Consider the following 18,679-nt stretch of genomic DNA (forward strand, 5'->3'; position numbering starts at 1 on the left):
TAATTTGTTCCTTCAAATGTATCACCTTGTTAATTATCATTATACTTGCTAAATTATGTACCTGAGTCAGCCAACTCTCCCCTCACACCTATGTAATTCCCCTTCTGCCCCCATGATTAAGATGTCCCTTATTTTGATTCATAAGACTTGCTCATCCTATTGAAAGTTGTATTGATAAAGGGGATTTCTGGAACTTTGCCCTCAGGGCACATTTAAAGTTTCATAGTGAAGAGGATGGGGATAAAAAAATAGGGAACCCACCTGCTTCCAACTAATGACCTGTGAAGTCCTTGGGCTTGTTAACTGACATGTGGGGGGAAGTGAGAATGCTATTTTTAATTTGTCAGTTGCCAAATCGGAATAGTCTGCAGAAGTGCACAGCCACCATTGGGTTCAATGCAGGCAGGAGTTGGGTAGTTTTGTTTGTGTGATGCTGAAAACGTTTTGAGAGCTGGGGTATCGTGTGCGCATAATTTTGAACTTTAGCTTTCAGTTGGCTTTCTTTTGTGTACTGAAGTCTGCCGTCCATGTGAGCTGCTGCCTGCTATTTTTTGCAAGGCAGCGACACGCTCTGCAGTGGTTGCCATTGATTGTATTACCTGCTGACAGTTCCTGCCTCCTGGTAATGTTTGATCACACTGATTGGATGTCGAGGGTCACCTTTTGGCCCAATTAGATATTTACATTTGGAGATGGGTTTACAAGAGTGATATGTATGTAGTGTAGGATAAGGATTCATAATTATCCAGGTCCCAAATTGAAATGCAAGTCCATATCTGTAATGTAGCTTAGATCAAAACCCACTTATCTCTACTTGCGTCACTAGTTCATCTGTCCATTTTGCAAATGCTTTGCACATTCAAATAGCAAGCCTTAAAATGTGGTTTTTCACTTTAGTTTTTATAGTTTGGTCCTTAATCGCTGATACATTATTGATGTTAAAGTCCATCTCCCTTCTTCTTTTCCCTCTGGTAGTTTGTAATGACATTGCTGAATCATTCTATTTTCTTTAACCTTTTTCCTTAGATTTCTAGGTCTCCACTTGACCCCACCTGCCCTCATCCTCGTTTAATTTAAAACCCAATCCAAAAGTCCTACATTTCACTAGGATATCAATCCCAACCAAGTTTAAGTGGAATCTGTTCTGATGGAACAGCTCCCTCTTTCCCCAGTACTGGTACCAGTGCCCCATGAATTGAAGCACCTTGCTCCCAAACTACTCTTTGACCCATGTACTTAATTCCCTAACTTTCTTGATCCTGTGTGAATTGGCACCTGACTAAGGTAACAAGCCAGAGGTAAGTACCTTTTTGAAGTTCTGTATTTTAATTTTGTTTTAATAAAAACAATATGCATTATTCATGTACTGGCTATTTTTAGAATTTTAGAATTTAATAGAATAGCTGTATTTTTCTTACATGGCAACAGTGAGTATACTTCAAAAGCAAACCATCAGCTATAAAATATGGAATAGGTTAACCTGAAAATACGATGTGTTTTCTATAACAATAAGTTATTTATCTTTGAGACATAAAATAATACTTTTTTGTTCTTCTGTAACTTTTTTCACAGGGGACAATAAATGTTTTTTGTTTACGCTGAGTCCACGATTAGGGATCTATACTTGTACAGGTTACAATGACCATTATATGTATCTAAACCATGGCCAACAGACAATGCCAAATGGACTGGTGAGTATTGAACCATGCTAAACCTTCAGTGTAAATTTTTTTCAGTAATAAGTAATGTGTGAGCATAGAGCTGTCTGTATTTTGAGCTCAGTGTCTTGTTGAAGCCTGTTCTCCATTTCAACTTGGCTGTGTGATCACGAGCCTGGGAACTCTTTGGAGGGAGTGAGAAGGGAACATAATTAGGTAAGTTCATCCTTGCTAGAAACTGACTCCCCTGTCACCATCTGACTAATCAGTTTCTGAGTGAGACTGTCCACGGGCAATCATCTTGACCCATTCCCTTCACCAATGAAGTCAATTAATGGCCACTTAAGGCCTCAACTCCCTGATTATCTGCCACTGAAGCTAGCAGTGGCTAGCTTCTCAACTGGGAAGCCTGTGTGACTTGCCTGCTGGCTGGTGGGGGAGAAAAGAACGAGAGAAGAACAGGGGAAAGGGAAGGAGAGAAGGCTATGCTGTGGCCTCCACTTACATCAAACTGGAGACAAAGGGGTGGCCTGTAACACCTACTCTCTCTTTCCCCCATCCACTCATGACTTCAACTTTGCAGGAAGAGTAAAGAAAAAGACCCTTCTCTGCTAGATTCCATGAAGATTAGGCTTCAAACAATTGTCCTTTGAACCCAGAAGCTGCTGATCTTCAATTAATGAACTGATTGGTGGCAAAACAATGAGATTTGCCTGCAGCAGGAGTGATGTCTTACTTGTCACCTATATGTACTGTCACTTTGGAAAAAATACTGGGACTATCACACCATTTGTCTTTTGAAAAGCAATTTAGAATGATACTTAATACTTTCATGTCCTTGAGGTCACCTCTTAGCTTACTGTGTCTTGGGCTAAAGCTCTCCAGCCTTCCCAAACAGTTCATCTCTATAGTCTCAGGACTCGAGTTATTTTCTCAGTTCATGTGTATTGTTGTAAATATTATGATTAGAATTGCATGTCATATTTCAATGCTCCTAACACTAACCCTTTGGTACTCCACTCAGCACCACTGACTGCTGTTTTGGCCAAACAGTTGGGAGTTAAAGTCCTGCTTGCCTTAAACTCGCGTTTGGCAGCAACCAGTTTTGCTGTCATTGTTTTTTATTACTGAGTCAATGTAGCAGCTTTTCTGGGAGGGTGCTCATGTGTGCCAGTGGAAGTGATTGTAAAGTTTGCAAAGACTGTAAATAAGGACCATTTACAAATGAATCTACTGCCTGTGACACAGTCTCACTAATAACGGTTCTACTGGAAATGAAGCATGTCAACAAAGATGCAATTTAAATTAAAATAAATTTCAACAATTTGACAAATTATTTTTTATAAATTCTGCAGTAAATTTTAAAAAGCAAAGTCAGAGAGAAAATCTGATCTTTGTTCTTCCTTACAGTTTAGAAGGGTGATTGTTAATGATGGATCAGCTGGTAGTACACATGCTTCTGCATCACAGGGATCTGTGTTCATACCCCAGTAAGGAGAGTGCTGCACTGTCAGAGATGCCATATTTTGGTTGAGACCTTCAACTGAGGCACTGACTCATGTGGGTGTAAAAGATACCACAACACTCTTTTCACTAGATATGCAGATAGGACCTCGTACTTCATAACAACTAAAATCAACCAGTTCTCCATTTGCCACTAGTTTTTCTGCATGACCTTCTAGCCAGCGCTGAACTCTCTGGCCCAGAGTGTTTCGACTCAATGTTTAATGACTTGATATAACTGCCAATCTAAACAAGGTACTCTTTTTGCCTTTCCACTTCAAAGAAATCAACATGTAGCCATTGTCACAGTTTTCTTGTGTTTGGCTGTGGAATGAAAGGAACTTTGATTGGATCATGACCCACTTTGAGACACACTTCACAACTTTGCACCATCTCTTTACATCTTCTAACTGAGCACACAACACTGGCGTAGCTTTGCAAAACATTGGTTGTACATTGTTCTGTTTCTTGATTTTCAGCATTGTGATGTCTAATTTTACCGTATGGTTTTTCTTGCTCAAAGACCACTTTGTGCTGTCTCAGTAATTCCTCAGACAGGTTGATTCCTACTGTATTTAACTTGATGGTGTCAACTGCATTTTCATATGTCAAGTTCTTCCAATTAGGGAGACTTTGTTCTCTACTGCTACCACCAATAGCAAGCAATAGGACATTGCATAATATTCCATTCTAACATTAACTTCACCTACCTTTAGAATATAATTATTAGAATATTTATTCAGTTTCACGCTAATTTTGCACTCAGAAATGTGACTTGGGGACTCCCATGTACTCTCCTTCTGAAATAACAGATATGGCTACACCTGTATTAAAGCTGCAAGTAGGTTGAGTATCCAAGATTTGATTTGCTGGAATTTATCTTCAACCCTATCACTCTCAAATCCCATGGTCTGTTTCATTGCTGTCTGATGAAGTACAACACTTGGGTCTCTTTGCTTGCGACCATCATTTTTTCTATCCAAATCTACTGTGTGCATATTTGGGGATTTCCAGACTCCTGAAGTAGATTGAGATCTACCATGACCTCAACAGTGCGTATCATTGACTTGGGATCTTTGATACAACCTGGAGCACCACTGTTTCCCCTATTCCTGCATGCCATCTGCCTCTGAGTGACTTTCTCATCCTCATTGTACTTCAACTGGGAGTGGAGGCATTTAGATGGTTGGTAGCTACCATAGCAACGTAGCATCCACATTCTGACTCTTGGACTGTTAACCTGGATCTCTCTGAAACTCAGGGAGCCTCCACTGCTGGATAAACAGAAAAACAAAAACTCCCTTGTAATCAAGGTGCCTTCTAGGTTGCGTGACTGCAGGTTGAAACGCAGGTTCGTTGAATTGCATTTCCAGAAGCTGCTACCACGCATGGACCTCAGACGCCAGTGCACTGGGGGAGGAACAATTGCAGGAATGTAGCTTGTAATTTGAAACTGTCTCTTACTGCAACTGTGACCTCATCACTGAGCTCCTTCCATGAGTTGGCCTGGCTGTTTGACAAGCTTGGCCGGATTACAAACTTGTCTTGACAGTAAATTTCTAAGTTTGTGTTAAGTAAAAAATGAGGTCTGCAGATGCTGGAGATCACAGCTGAAAATGTGTTGCTGGTTAAAGCACAGCAGGTTAGGCAGCATCTCAGGAATAGGGAATTCGACGTTTCGAGCATAAGCCCTTCATCAGGGCTTATTCCTGAGATGCTGCCTAACCTGCTGTGCTTTAACCAGCAACACATTTTCAGCTAAGTTTGTGTTAAACCCATAGTGAAGAGAGAGTTTCTTTAACTCAAACATATAATCTGCAACCGTCTGTTTTGCTAAATGCCTTGTTTTACACAATGTGATTCTCATTTCTACTGGTGCCGTAGCATGCATCAGAACCCCATTAATTTCAGAATACTCAATCACACTTAGGTTTCTTGATATTTCCTGTTCAAACACTACATCAGAAACATCTGATGTCTCCATGGTGAGGGAACTATTTATGTTATGCATTATCTCCTAATTTATTTGATTTCATACTAATATATAATCTTTATTTGTAATTGCACAAATCTCTCTTTCTTCGAATTTAATACCTTCATTGACCACGAAAATGCCTTCAGCATCATTACATACTGCGCTGACTCACTATGTTCCTTAATATGAAGTGCAATTGAGAAGCCTTTCACATTGCTCAAAATTCTTCAGAATCAAATTTAGAGATTCTGAAAATTTATAGCAATATTCTTCCAGCCTTAAATGTTCAAAAAAGAATTCTATCCTTGTGGGTGGCACGGTGGCACAGTGGTTAGCACTACTGCCTCACAGCGCCAGAGACCCGGTTCAATTCCCGCCTCAGGCGACTGACTGTGTGGAGTTTGCACATTAGATTAGATTAGATTACTTAGTGTGGAAACAGGCCCTTCGACCCAACAAGTCCACACCGACCCGCCGAAGCGCAACCCACCATACCCCTACATTTACCCCTTACCTAACACTACGGGCAATTTAGCATGGCCAGTTCACCTGACCCGCACATCTTTGGATTGTGGGAGGAAACCGGAGCACCCGGAGGAAACCCACGCAGACACAGGGAGAATGTGCAAACTCCACACAGTCAGTCGCCTGAGCGGGGAACTGAACCCGGGTCTCAGGCGCTGTGAGGCAGCAGTGCTAACCACTGTGCCACTGTGCCGCCCACATGCCACCGTGCCGCCCACATTCTCCCCGTGTCTGCGTGGGTTTCCTCTGGGTGCTCCGGTTTCCTCCCACTGTCCAAAAATGTGCCCGTTAGGTGAATTGGCCATGCTAAATTGCCTGTAGTGTTAGGGGCAGGGGTGGGTTGCGGGTTGCGGGTCGGTGTGGACTTGTTGGGCCAAAGGGCCTGTTTCCACACTGTAGGGAAACCATATCTAATCTATCCAATCCTCATCGCCACCTTTCTGATATATATTGGTCCAAAAATGGATTCAAGCAGGCAGCTGTTGATTAACTAATTTTATTTCCACCTCCTCAACACAGAAGTCATTGTTACAAAGGTCATGTATGCAATGGCTCTTGGAAACTTTTCATACTTCCTATGTCCTTCTACCCTTTTGCGTGGTCCTGTGTAACCCTGTGCCCCTCTACGCATTCAGTATGACCCTTAAACCCTACAGCAACATTGTACCTCCTTTCATGAACCGTCCATTCCCCTTTCACCTACCATTCAAGCCCTCAAAGTTCAGGGTAGCAAACAAGGCTATATCATCTCAAATTCTATACTACATAATATACTCTGTTCACAAAAGTACTCCCTTTCATAAAAACACATTTTGAAGCTCTTGACAGTTTTGACATTTCTTGACTTGTCTTGATCATTTTTGACACGTTCTTTACAGCTTTACCAGTGCAAAAGGAACAATGGGTAGTTCTTCTACAACGTGATGGTTGCGTTGTGCAGTCCCGTGTTATAGAGAATCATACTTTAGATACAGCGCTTAAAATGTTGGCGATGTAATTGTGTTACAACCAATGCATGGTTTAAAAGTTTGTACTTTTGAAACAGTGTCCCCAGTTTGTCAATCATATTACAGGGAATTAGCGCTAACGAAATGTGCTGTATAGCAGAACGACCTGTAATTATCTGAACAGTTAACAATTACTCAGGGCACTTAATCCCTCCCCAACATACTAAAGGACCCCTGAATATCATTCTTGCAGTAAATCTAACTGCATCCCTACCGCACAGGAACTCTATTTCTAATCCTAATGTGGCTGGGGACCATAATCCCAGGCTACTTCAGAACTTAGAAAAAACACATAGAAAATAGACTTAGAGTCACAGAATCCCTACAGTGTGGAAACAGGCCCTTTAGCCCGACAAATCCACACTGGCCCTCTGAAGAGCAACCCACCCAGACCCATTCCCCCACCCTATATTTACCCCTGACTAAGGAACCTAACCTACATATTCAAGAACACAGTGGGCAATTTAGCATAGCCAGTTTACCTAACCTGCACATCTTTGGACTGTGGGAGGAAAACAAACCACCCGGAGGAAACCCACACAGGGCACAGGGAGAATGTGCAAACTCCACACAGATAGTTGACCCAGGCTGGAGGGGTAACCACTGACCATCTGCCTGAGCTTGACTGCTATACACATTGTGTTCCATGTAGCAGGGCTAACAAAGTAGGATTTAAATTGCACGGTGGCACAGTGGTTAGCACTGCTGCCTCACAGCACCAGAGACCTGGGTTCAATTCCCGACTCAGGCGACTGACTGTGTGGAGTTTGCACGTTCTCCCCGTGTCTGCGTGGGTTTCCTCCGGGTGCTCCGGTTTCCTCCCACAGTCACAAAGATGTGCGGGTCAGGTGAATTGGCCATGCTAAATTGCCCGTAGTGTTAGGTAAGGGGTAAATGTAAAGGTATGGGTGGGTTGCGCTTCGGCGGGTCGGTGTGGACTTGTTGGGCCGAAGGGCCTGTTTCCACACTGTAAGTCTAATCTAAAAAAAACTCATCTGTAAAATAGCCATCTGCCTGTGGGAAATGGGTGTGTACTCTGAGCCATTCCCACTCCCACAGAAATGGGAAGTGCCCTGTCTGAGGGTAGGAATTGTGTTTCTTGCAATTTTCACTATATTGGAGAACCTGCCTGATATGGTGCAAACCTGGGTCAAAGTCTGTTTGTTGCACTTGATATGAAAGAAATGGATGAGGCAATGTTTTGATTGAGAACATTGTCCTGACAAAGGGTTTACTCCTGTGATGTTGGACAATGTGTACTTTGCTTGTCTAGTGTCTCTGGTATTTTCTGTTTCTTGTTATTAACTTATTATTGTAAGCTGACTACTAAAGTATAATTGAATTTCCATGTCTGTGTCAGTTTTGGCTCTGGGGGTAGCCTCTGAGTCCAAAGGCTGTATTCCTAATCCAAAAACCAGGGTAAAATTTAGGCTGACGCTTTGTGGAAATACTGAATGATCGCTACATGTTTGCAAATGACACCTTTCAGATGAATTGCTAAACTGAGGCCCTGTTAGCTCTTTGTGATGGATGTAAGCTATGATTTGAAGAAGAGTAAATAAAGTTTCCTGCTGAACTAGCCAACACTCATTCCTCAAACCTCACCTTAAACATACGGCAAAATGAAAACATGGCAGATGTTGCAAATCTGAGATCAAAACACAACGCTGAAGAAACTCAGCTGGTCTTTCAGCATCTGTAGAGAGGGAAACAATGTTAATAGATTCATAGAAATTTACAGTACAGGAGGGGGAAATTTGTACCTGTCCTAGCTCCTGAAAGAGCTAGCCAGCTAGTCCTACCGCCCAGCTCTAAACGAAATATCATCAATTTTCAGAATAAAATAATGTTTCGTGTCCAGCATGACTGTTTTGGAATTGAATAACATGGAGAGGTGATTGGGAGCATGTGGACCAAAAGGAAAGATCAGGGCAAGGTTAGAGGATCAAAGGTTTCACAGAACAAAAGGCAAAGACAGTGTTAATGGTCATAGTGAATAAACAAGGCATCGATCCAGACTAGGTTAATAGTAGGTGTAAAGAACAGAATATGGAACAGCTGTTATTGAAAGCAAAAAGAAACGAGATACAAATGCTGAGGTGATGAAGTGGAATATCAGAATGGAGGGAGTTTTGGCCAAAGGGCCTGTCTCCGTGCTGTAGGATTTTATGACACGACAATCTGATTACTATATTGCTGGTTATGGGAACTTGCAATGTGAAAATCGGCTGTCACATTGCCTACCTTACAATAGTGGCTAAAGGTTAATCAGTTAATTGGCAGTGAAGCAGTTTAAGATGCCCTAAGGTCGTGAGAAATGCAACTAAATGAATTTAGGACTTTCTTGTTGTAAAAAGTTTGCTGTCTAAGCTGTTACAACTATGCAATGAGGGAATGGAGCTTTGTTTGGTGTCCATAAAAGTTTGCACTGGCGATAGAACTGCTGACCAAATACTAAAGAAATATCAATGAGTTATTTTTCTGAAAGAGTTCTGAGGATGGGTCACTGGACCTGAAATATTAATTCTGTTTTCTGTCCACAGATGATGCCAGACCTGCTTAGTCTTTCCAGCAATTTCTGTTTTTGATTGTTATGCCTGCCACACGGCTCTATTCCTATTTGGAGTAAATTGGAAAGTATCTGAGCAGAGAGATAGTTGCTATATAAATGCAGTCTCTCAAATTCAAATGTGTGGTCAGTGTCCACATCTGTGGCAGATTGGATGTAATGAACTGTTTGTGAGTTAAAACACAAACTAAACAAAAGCTACCAACTAACTTGAAGGTTAAAAAGGACTCAACACTAGGTTATAGTCCAACAGGTTTATTTGGAAGCATTAGCTTTCGGAGCGACGCTCCTTCATCAGGTGGTTGTGGAGTGTAACATCGTAAGACACAAAATTTATAGCAAAAGTTTACAGTGTGATGTAACTGAAATAATATATTGAAAAAGACCTGGCTATTTCAAGACTCTCATCTTTTAGAATGACCATGTTGGTTTCAGTTCTTTCATCTGTAAATCGCAGAACTTTTTTAAAGTTACATTCTCAAGTGAATTTTAACAATTCTAAAAGATGAGAGGCTTAACAAACAATCCAGGTCTTTTTCAATATATAATTTCAGTTACATCACACTGTGAACTTTTGCGATAAATTCTGAGCCTTACGATCTTATACTCCACAACCACCTGATGAAGGAGCGTCGCTCTGAAAGCTAGTTTGCTTCCAAATAAACTTGTTGGACTGCTGTTGTGTGATTTTTAACTTTGTACACCCCAGTCCAACACCAGCATCTTCAAATCATAACTAACTAGAAACTATACATCTTGAAATATTAAATGCGAAGCAAAGGTGATGGTTGTAAAATTGACTTTTTGGGTTTCTTATACAGGGTATGGGAGGGCAGCTTTATTATTTTGGATTGTGGATTGATAGCAATTATGGCGAAGGACACAGCAAAGCAAAGCCCAAGTGTACAACTTACAATAGTCCACAGCTGTCTGCCCACGAACATTTCGTGATTGACACTTTGGAGGTATGGAGTGTCGGGAATCCACCTGATGATCAACTGGTGAGTTCTAACCCTTGTTCTAAAACAGGAAATCCACATGTTAATGTCTGGTGTCAGGTAATAATATTACTGATTTCTTCAGGACTTGCAGTTTTAAAAATGATTAACTCAGCTGGAAAGCAAAAAGATCAACTGAAGACAGGCAGCTGATGTTCTAGTGGACATTATTTCAATCACTTTACGATCCCATTATATAGCAACACCTGTTCAGAATAAATGACATCTTGAGTGAGCAGAAAATGGAATTGCAAACCTGTCTCCTTCCACACTGGAAATCTCCCTTAAGTCTTTCTACTTCATCTGATTTTTTTTTATGAACCAGGAAGTACATTGATCAAGAGTCATTTCTTTGTAATATACTAATTAACTAAGTCATTCACTACTTTGTGGAGCCTTTTAATGTGTGTTTTTACTCTTTCATGATTCAAGGGCATCACTGGTTCGACCAACATTTATTGCCCATGCCTAAATGTCCTGGAGAATGTGGTAATGAGGTTATTTTTTGAACTGTTGCAGTCCATGTTGATGATGGTGCACCTGCAATGCTGTTAGGGAGGGAATTCCAGGAATTTGAGCCAGCACCAATGAAGGAATGGTGATATAATTCCAAGTCAGGATGGATGTGGCTGGGAGAAGAACATGGAACTGGTGGTGATCCCATGCAACTACTGCTATAGTCCTTCTAGATTGTGGGTTTGGGAGGTGCCTTATCAGAAACCTTGGTGAGTTGGTTCAGTGCATCTTGTCAATCTGACATGTTGCTGCTCAGTGAATTGGTGGTGGGCTCATGAAAGTTGAAGGTGTTAGGTGGGGTGCAAAACAAGGAGCTACTTTTTACTGGATAATATTGAGCTTGAGTTGTGTTTTGGAGCTGTACTCATTCAGCCAAGTGCAGAGTATTCCATCATATTTTGACTTGTGCCAGATCTTCCTGTATTTGGGCACGGATTGCTTCAGTATCTGAGGAGTCAGGAACGAGACTTTGAAAATTTAAAAATGAGTCTTTGGATAATTCACTGACTTTCAAAAACAACCTTTGATTAACATAGCATCCAGTAAGTGAAACAGTCTAATCAGAAGCTGAACAGCAGTTCAGATATTTTAACATGTGTATCTTTAACCACATTCTTAAAACTGTTTTGAACCCATACAACAATAAATGAAACAATGAGATTTTGACCTACATAGGAGTTGAGTGTTCTATTTGTAATAGTTATTAAGGAGAACCACTGCAAGTTTTCTTTGGGTAAAACATCATAGATTTTCTACAATGTCATGAAATAAGTGATTTAAGCATCACATTCTCATTTTATGAAGAATTTAGTCTTTATTTATGTGCTGGCAAGAAAATCTGAACATTTGTTTTCAGATGTCTTGCTGATAAATGATCAGATGCATGAGCCAGTTACAAATTGATATTTCTTGAACATGTAAGCAATTATGCCATGTGGTTAGATATAGTTCGTTTGATGAACATGCAGCAAAAGTAGGGTCACCTGTGTTGCATGCTTTGCATCTAAAAACATGCTATTAAAGTGATTAAAATCACTCACTTTTTTCTAATATCAATGTTCTGGAGAAGAAGTATTGGAGATAGTTGAGAAAAATGCCACCTTCCACCTTTAACAAAATCTTAGGACACACATTCTCTTTTGGTTTGCAGTGCTGTATGAGCAGTTTTGTTTGAGTCATACTTGCAAGGTTTGGGGCAAGTTGCATGGTTCTTCTTAGCAGATACCCTTATTACAGCACTTTATCCATCACCATCCCTCACTTTATATTTCTAATATTTAATAATAATCTCATTCTTTACTACTTAAATTATCACTAATTACGCAAATAATTGGTAGTCATTACTTCACATCAGGGCAAGGTTGGGAATACCTTTTCTCTCCACATGGACTTGAGAGTTTTAAATCAATAGAAATGAAACATAGCTGCAGCCGTCAAAATGGACGTCGTGACATTCTGCAGAGTTATCTGAATAGTGATGAATTTTGATTTTTTGATTGAAAGTAAATTGAGATTATTTTTCTGTTTAAAAAGAACACTGCAAAAAATACAAGACAAAGATGTCATTTCAGTTTAATTAAATGTTTTGGTTTATTGGGAAACATGGCTGCTTATTTATCTAATGTTGCTAATTTAAGAGGGGTTGGTTGTATCAAGTACACCCCATCATTAGTACTGGAGTAATAACTTATTTAAAAGCACTTCAAACCATTTCAAAGGAAAAGCTGATGCATGTTTCAGCGGCCTCACTTGCAGATAAAAATCTTGCAATGTTCCTCTGATAACTGTTGCACTTTCTTCTAATTTTAAATAAAGATCTCTAATATAAAGAAAATTTGAGCTATGTATACTAGACACACAGGAGGCTCAATGTTAACCAAGAGTAAAGTGGCTGTTAGCTCTTAGACTTGAATTAAAATTCTACAGTGTTGTGCTTTTTACTTTCAGCCTCAGCCCAAGAGTGTACTGGATTCGGAACCTGAAGCACAGGCCTTGCTGCACATGATTGGAAAAATAAGAATGAGTGATGGATTACGAGAACCAAGTGAGGATAATGGAGAGGAATGAAGTACTCCCTGAATGTGAAAGCACAGAATAAATGGCACAATGTACAATAGCCTTTAAATTTCACCATAATTCCTTACAAAAAAAGGGGACACATTTGAATTATTCAAGTCTCTGGTATTTGGAGGAAGCCTTAACTAATAAGCAGATGAGGGCAGACTTCCCTGTTGCTTGAAATGGAATAGTAATTAAGTATATGCATCACAATTAAAGATTTGCCCACTATAAATACAAGGGTGCATGAACAACAAAACATCATCAACTGATTCCCTGACTGGTTTTCATGGCTGGAAGGAACAATGAGAAGGCTAATTCCACAGACACTATAACTACAGAACCATTGTGTTAAGAAGAGAAAATGGAGGTAAGATTCACTTTTTGTTGTAAAGAAGGGAATTTTACTGACTTTAATGCATCTAGCCCAGCATCTTCACCCATTATCAAGCACTGAGCAGTTTCTAATTTAGGTTTATGTAAAAAAATTACTGTCTTAGTTAAAGCTGTTAAGAGTGCTGTATCAGTTGAAGACAGAAATGAGTCAATACCAAACTGATGCTCACTGCAGATATAGGGTATGGTATAAGTGAATCTTTATAAGATCGGATACTTTTTCTGATCATAATCTGGATTGTTACATAGATTTAAATGTCATCAATTTATCACTGATTTATGCAGCATAACTGCAAAAGTTTGTATTACTTAACACTGCTGCAGAATGATTGTATTTTTCAAAGTATATACATTTTCCTACAATAGTGAGTTTGTTACGAATAAATTTGCAGTGCTTCAATCTGTGTTCACTACAAATTTTTCAATAAAATTCTCCATGTTTAAATATACTGTGTCCATTTTCATTGTTGGAAGAATACAATAAAAAATGACTTATTTTTTATTATGAGGTTAAAGTTTTAGAAAGACGCCTCAAATTTACTGGTTTAATCGGGCAGTATCATCTTTCTGTGAAAAACACGGTAATCTAGACTTTGTAAACTCCCATGTCTTTTTTATTAATGTGTATCTCTTTAAATTGCTTTTTGGATGTTTTCCACTTTACTGCATCAATACTGGGAGTTTATAGTTGCTCTTTGTTTCACTTGTTCTGTTCACTGCTCAGCAGGAATCCAAGAGACAACAACAGATCATGATGAAGGATTAATGGAGGTATTGTAAAGGTGCAGTTGAGGATTAATATTCCTTGTTAATACTTTGCTTGCATTAGCAACAACACCTAACAGGCTTTTAATATATTTGATCAGGTGTGGGTATTGCTGACTTGACCAGCATATGTTGCTCATCCCGAAATGCCCTTGAACTGGATAACTTGCTCATTAACTACTATTTTTGAGGGCAGCTAAAAGTCGACCACTATGCTGCGTGTCTGGAGTTGCATGTAAATCAGACTTGGTAGGGATGGCAGAGTTCCTTTCCTAAAGGGTATTAGTGGAGCAGTTAGGATTTTACAACAATTATTGGTGCTTTTGTGGTCACCATTATTTCGACTAGTTTTACACCAGATTTTAATTAATTGAATTTAAACTCCACCTATTACTATGGTTTGATTTGAACCTATGTCTTTAGAGCATGGGTCACTGGATTATTTACCCAAGGAGATTATCACCCTATCCCTGCTTCATTAGGTAAAACCTCTCCAATTATCTTAACCACTTTAAGTTAGGACAACTCGCCCCTGAAGTATAATTGTTAATTGTGCTTTCTAGAATTGAAGGGCAGGTTTCTTAGTAGAGAGTAAAGAAATCTAAAACAAAGCACTTACTTGTTTTGAATTTGCAGATTGAGAACATTGTTATAAATATCAGTAATGCTTTGGATAATTTATCTATGGGAGGGTGCTTGTTTAAACATAGTAAAATATTAGTCAGAGGAGGAAAATGCTAGGGATAGCATAAACTTTGTTTTAAAACAAACAGGTATATCAGATATGGCCAATTGAAAAGACAGTATCAGATTTCCTCCCAACTTGAAAGCTCTAAAGACAGGGATGAATAAAGGGAGGGGACAAAATGAAAAATACTTTAGTTCACAGAATAATCTAATAGATTCTATAAGCAGTTTGCAGGCTAATCAAACAAATTCATAATCAGTATGAATATGTCACATTTCATTTTGGATAAAGAGTATGAATTAGGTTTTAACTTGAAAACTGCTTGATAAACTGGATAGGGGTGCAGTGGTAGTGTCCCTGCATCATTGCCAAGAGGCCTGAGTTCAAGTCCCACCAGCATCAGAGTTGTGTAATAACATCTCTGAACAGGTTGATCAGAAAATATCAGAAAACATTTCTGATGAAGGGTCAATGCCCGAAGCATCGCTTCTCCTGCTCCTGAGGTACTGCCTGACCCGCTGTTCTTTTCCAGCACCACACTTTTCGACTCTGATCTCCAGGATCTGCAGTCCTCACTTTCTAGATTAGAGTTGCGCTGGAAAAGCACAGAAGTTCAGGCAGCAACCGAGCAGCAGTAAAATCGACGTTTCAGGCAAAAGTCATTTGAAAAATATTTTTTCCCGAAATGTCGATTTTACTGCTCCTTGAATGCCACCTGAACAGCTGTGCTTTTCCAGCACCACTCTAATCTAGACTCTGGTTTCCAGCATCTGCAGTCATTGTTTTTACCTAATCCTCACTTTCTCCCAGATATAGCCAAACTGGATGCTGGGATGATGTTTCCCTGGTGGCGGAAGTATCCGGAAAAATATCTCACGATCTCAGGATCGGCCATTTTGGTCTGAGATGAGACGTTCTTCAGCCAGAGTGTGATGAATCTATGGAGTTTTTTTTAACCACAGAAGACTGTGGGGTGAGGTTACTAACTATATTTAAAAAATAGATTTCAGGAGACTAGAAGTATCAAGGGTATGGGAAGAGACCAAGTATGTTGTTCAGATAAAGGATCAGCAATAATCATATTGACTGTCAAGTGTGACTGATGAGCTGAATAGTCTACTTCTCCTGTTTCTATGTAAGTTGATAGTCATTAAAAAGATGAGATGGATGCTCTGCATCTTAAATAGACTCTGTCCTTCAGATTGAAACCAGCTTGCATAGTGCCTATTTTTCAATAGAAAGTGTTAAGTGAGAAGCTTTTTACTATTTTTATCAAATGAATATAAAAAACTGATCTATTTAGACATAGCGTACATTTAGTTGATTCATTATAACTAATTGTCGTAATTGTCCTTGTACATTAGCACCATATTCAATGACAGTGAGTAGATAGAAAAACACTATACTGAAATTTATTGCAATTTAATGTTAAATTTTTAAAAATTAATATTCATGTTTGTGCTTTTTGAGATTAAATGTACTTCTTTACATTGACAGTGGATTAAGCAGATAATCTCAAATAACTTTAGTCTCAACAATTTTTGTAATCCACAATGCTTTTTGTACAATCATGAAATGATTATGGCTCAGAGGAGGCCATTCAGCCAATTGTATCTATGCTGTTCAGCTGTGACTCACCTATTCTCACTCCCCTGCTTTTTTTCAATGTAGACCTACAATCTTTTCTCTCTCAAGTAGTCATCTAATTCACTTTTGAGATCCATAATTGAACCTGCCACCACAATAATCTCAAGTAATGCATTTTGGATCCAAAAAACTCACTGAAAGAAAATATTTTACCTTCTATCAATTAAGTCAGTGCTTCCTGGTTCTTGATCTCTCCATTAAGGAGAATCGTTTCTTCCAGTCTACTCTTTTCAGACACCTCATGATTTAGAATAAAATCTCCTTGTAATCCTGGCCTTAACATCTCTAAAATACTATCAGTTTTAGCCCCTTGAACCACTTTTGTGAATTTTTTTCTGCACCCTCTCTTATACTTGTATATCACTCATAAAGTGTGGTGTCCAGAACTGGATGCAATACACCAGTTGAAGCCAAATAAGGTTTGCCGTAAGTTCCTTGCATTTGTATTTTACATTGTAATTCATAAAGCCCCGGAATCTGTGTGATTTTATTAAGCACTTCCTCAACCTTCCCTGCCATCTTTTTTAAAAACTGTGTGCTATTTACTCTCCCTCTGCAGCAGTACCGACTTTAGAATGTACATTCTATTTTATATTATCACTTCTAGTTTCTTCTTACTAGAATGAATCACTTTACACTTCATATTCAATAAGTCACTCTAAATTTTCGAATCTGTAAATTGATTGGAAATTAGTATCTCTGTATGATATGCAGTTTTTTTAAATGCATGGTCACAAATGTTAAAATTTCTTTCATAAATAAAATGTCAAAATTTCAAACAAAATTACATTTCTATTTGAATCTGGTGTGAAAATGTTACTACATTGTAATCAATACTTATTTGGTTATAGGAGAAAGTGAGGACTGCAGATGCTGGAGATCAGAGCTGAAAATATGTTGCTGGAAAAGCGCAGCAGGTCAGGCAGCATCCAAGGAACAGGAGAATCGACTTTTCGGGCATGAGCCCTTCTTCAGGAATGAAGAAAGTGTGTCCAGCAGGCTAAGATAACTTTTATCTTAGCCTGCTGGACACACTTTCCTCATTCCTGAAGAAGGGCTCATGCCCGAAACGTCGACTCTCCTGCTCCTTGGATGTTGCCTGACCTGCTGTGCTTTTCCAGCAATACATTTTCAGCTTATTTGCTTAGAGTTTCTTATTGTTGCATTTACTATTTGCAAAACACAACTGACCATTTATTTGTAGCTGTTGAAATATGATTAATATGTTATATTTACTGCAAAATAATGCCAGTCTTGAAAGGAAAAGCAAGTCACTAATGACATTATCGAACTGGTGATGGAGAAAAAAAAACAAAACCCCTGACTTATTAGTTTGGGCACATGAATAGAAATGAATAAGGTGGCAATTAAGTAATTCAGATAATATCAGGAAATTTTGATAAGCCAATACATAGGCATTATGGTTTGACATAGACGTGGTGAGTTAAAGAGCCTGTTCCTGTGCTGTGCTGTACTGTTCTAATCAGAATTTCTTTTAAAAAAAAATCATTCATGGCATTAGGGCATCACTGGCTAGGCCAGCATTTGTTATGCTTCCCTAATTGCCCAGAGAGCAATTAAGAGTCAACCACATTGCTGTAGGTCTGGAGTCAGATGTAGGTCAGACCAGGAAGGATGGCAGTTTCCTTCCTGAAAGAGCATTAGTGAACCAGATGAGTTTTTTCCAACAATCAGCAATGGTTATCATTAGATTCTTAATTGCCTCCCCTGGTTAAGCATTTTAAAAAAAAAGACCATTTCATAACTTTGATTCTGGAAACTCAGCAGCCACCTGAGTGAATCTGTGTTGTAACAGAGGTATATTCCAAGCTAACTAGTTGCTTTATTAAGGTTTGGAGAGAGTTAGTTTAGACTGCTTGAACAGTTGTCTAGATTCTTTCATCTTGGAGGCGGCAGAGTTGTTTAGTCATTATGATGTATTGGAAAGGAATTCAAAATTTGTTTTGGAACTGCTAATGGTTTGCATTATCCAGATAAAATACATTCGTACAAGTCAGCTTGCCATCGTTTGGGTCAAATCTAATTACTTCAGTAACAGATTCAGCTCTTCTAGGTATGAGAATATGTATGTGACTGTATCGGTATTTAATAGGGTGATACTGGGAAACAACACTTCAAATGCAGGTGGAAAAAACTGAAGGTTTGTAAATGCTGTAAGGACTTGGAATTCATGATTATTGTGCAAGGGAGTGGAACTGCAATTAATTAATTTGAGTTACAGACCTTTAAAATTACTAATAGCTTATAAAATAAATATTCTTTCAATTTGGAAAATGTACAGCTGGGACATTGAAATATCTTACTCTGCATTTCTTCTTTTTCTGGGGAGAAAATAAAAATGGATTGTCTCTGT

The 18,679-nt window shown here is 39.0% G+C and overlaps 1 protein-coding gene across 1 annotated transcript in view; it reads left to right on the forward strand.

Annotated features, from left to right (window-relative positions):
- Nucleotides 1–13,529, forward strand: part of meak7 (MTOR associated protein, eak-7 homolog) — a 60,895-nt gene extending 47,366 nt beyond the window's left edge. Inside the window, exons 6-8 of the mRNA XM_060837606.1 lie at nucleotides 1,573–1,691; nucleotides 10,059–10,238; nucleotides 12,699–13,529. Coding sequence (XP_060693589.1) covers nucleotides 1,573–1,691; nucleotides 10,059–10,238; nucleotides 12,699–12,818 — 419 coding nt within the window. The 3' untranslated portion in view covers nucleotides 12,819–13,529. The remainder of the gene's footprint in view (nucleotides 1–1,572; nucleotides 1,692–10,058; nucleotides 10,239–12,698) is intronic.
- The last annotated feature ends 5,150 nt before the right edge of the window (nucleotides 13,530–18,679 follow it).

Source organism: Hemiscyllium ocellatum, chromosome 17 (assembly GCF_020745735.1).
Source record: "Hemiscyllium ocellatum isolate sHemOce1 chromosome 17, sHemOce1.pat.X.cur, whole genome shotgun sequence".
NCBI lineage: Eukaryota > Metazoa > Chordata > Chondrichthyes > Orectolobiformes > Hemiscylliidae > Hemiscyllium > Hemiscyllium ocellatum.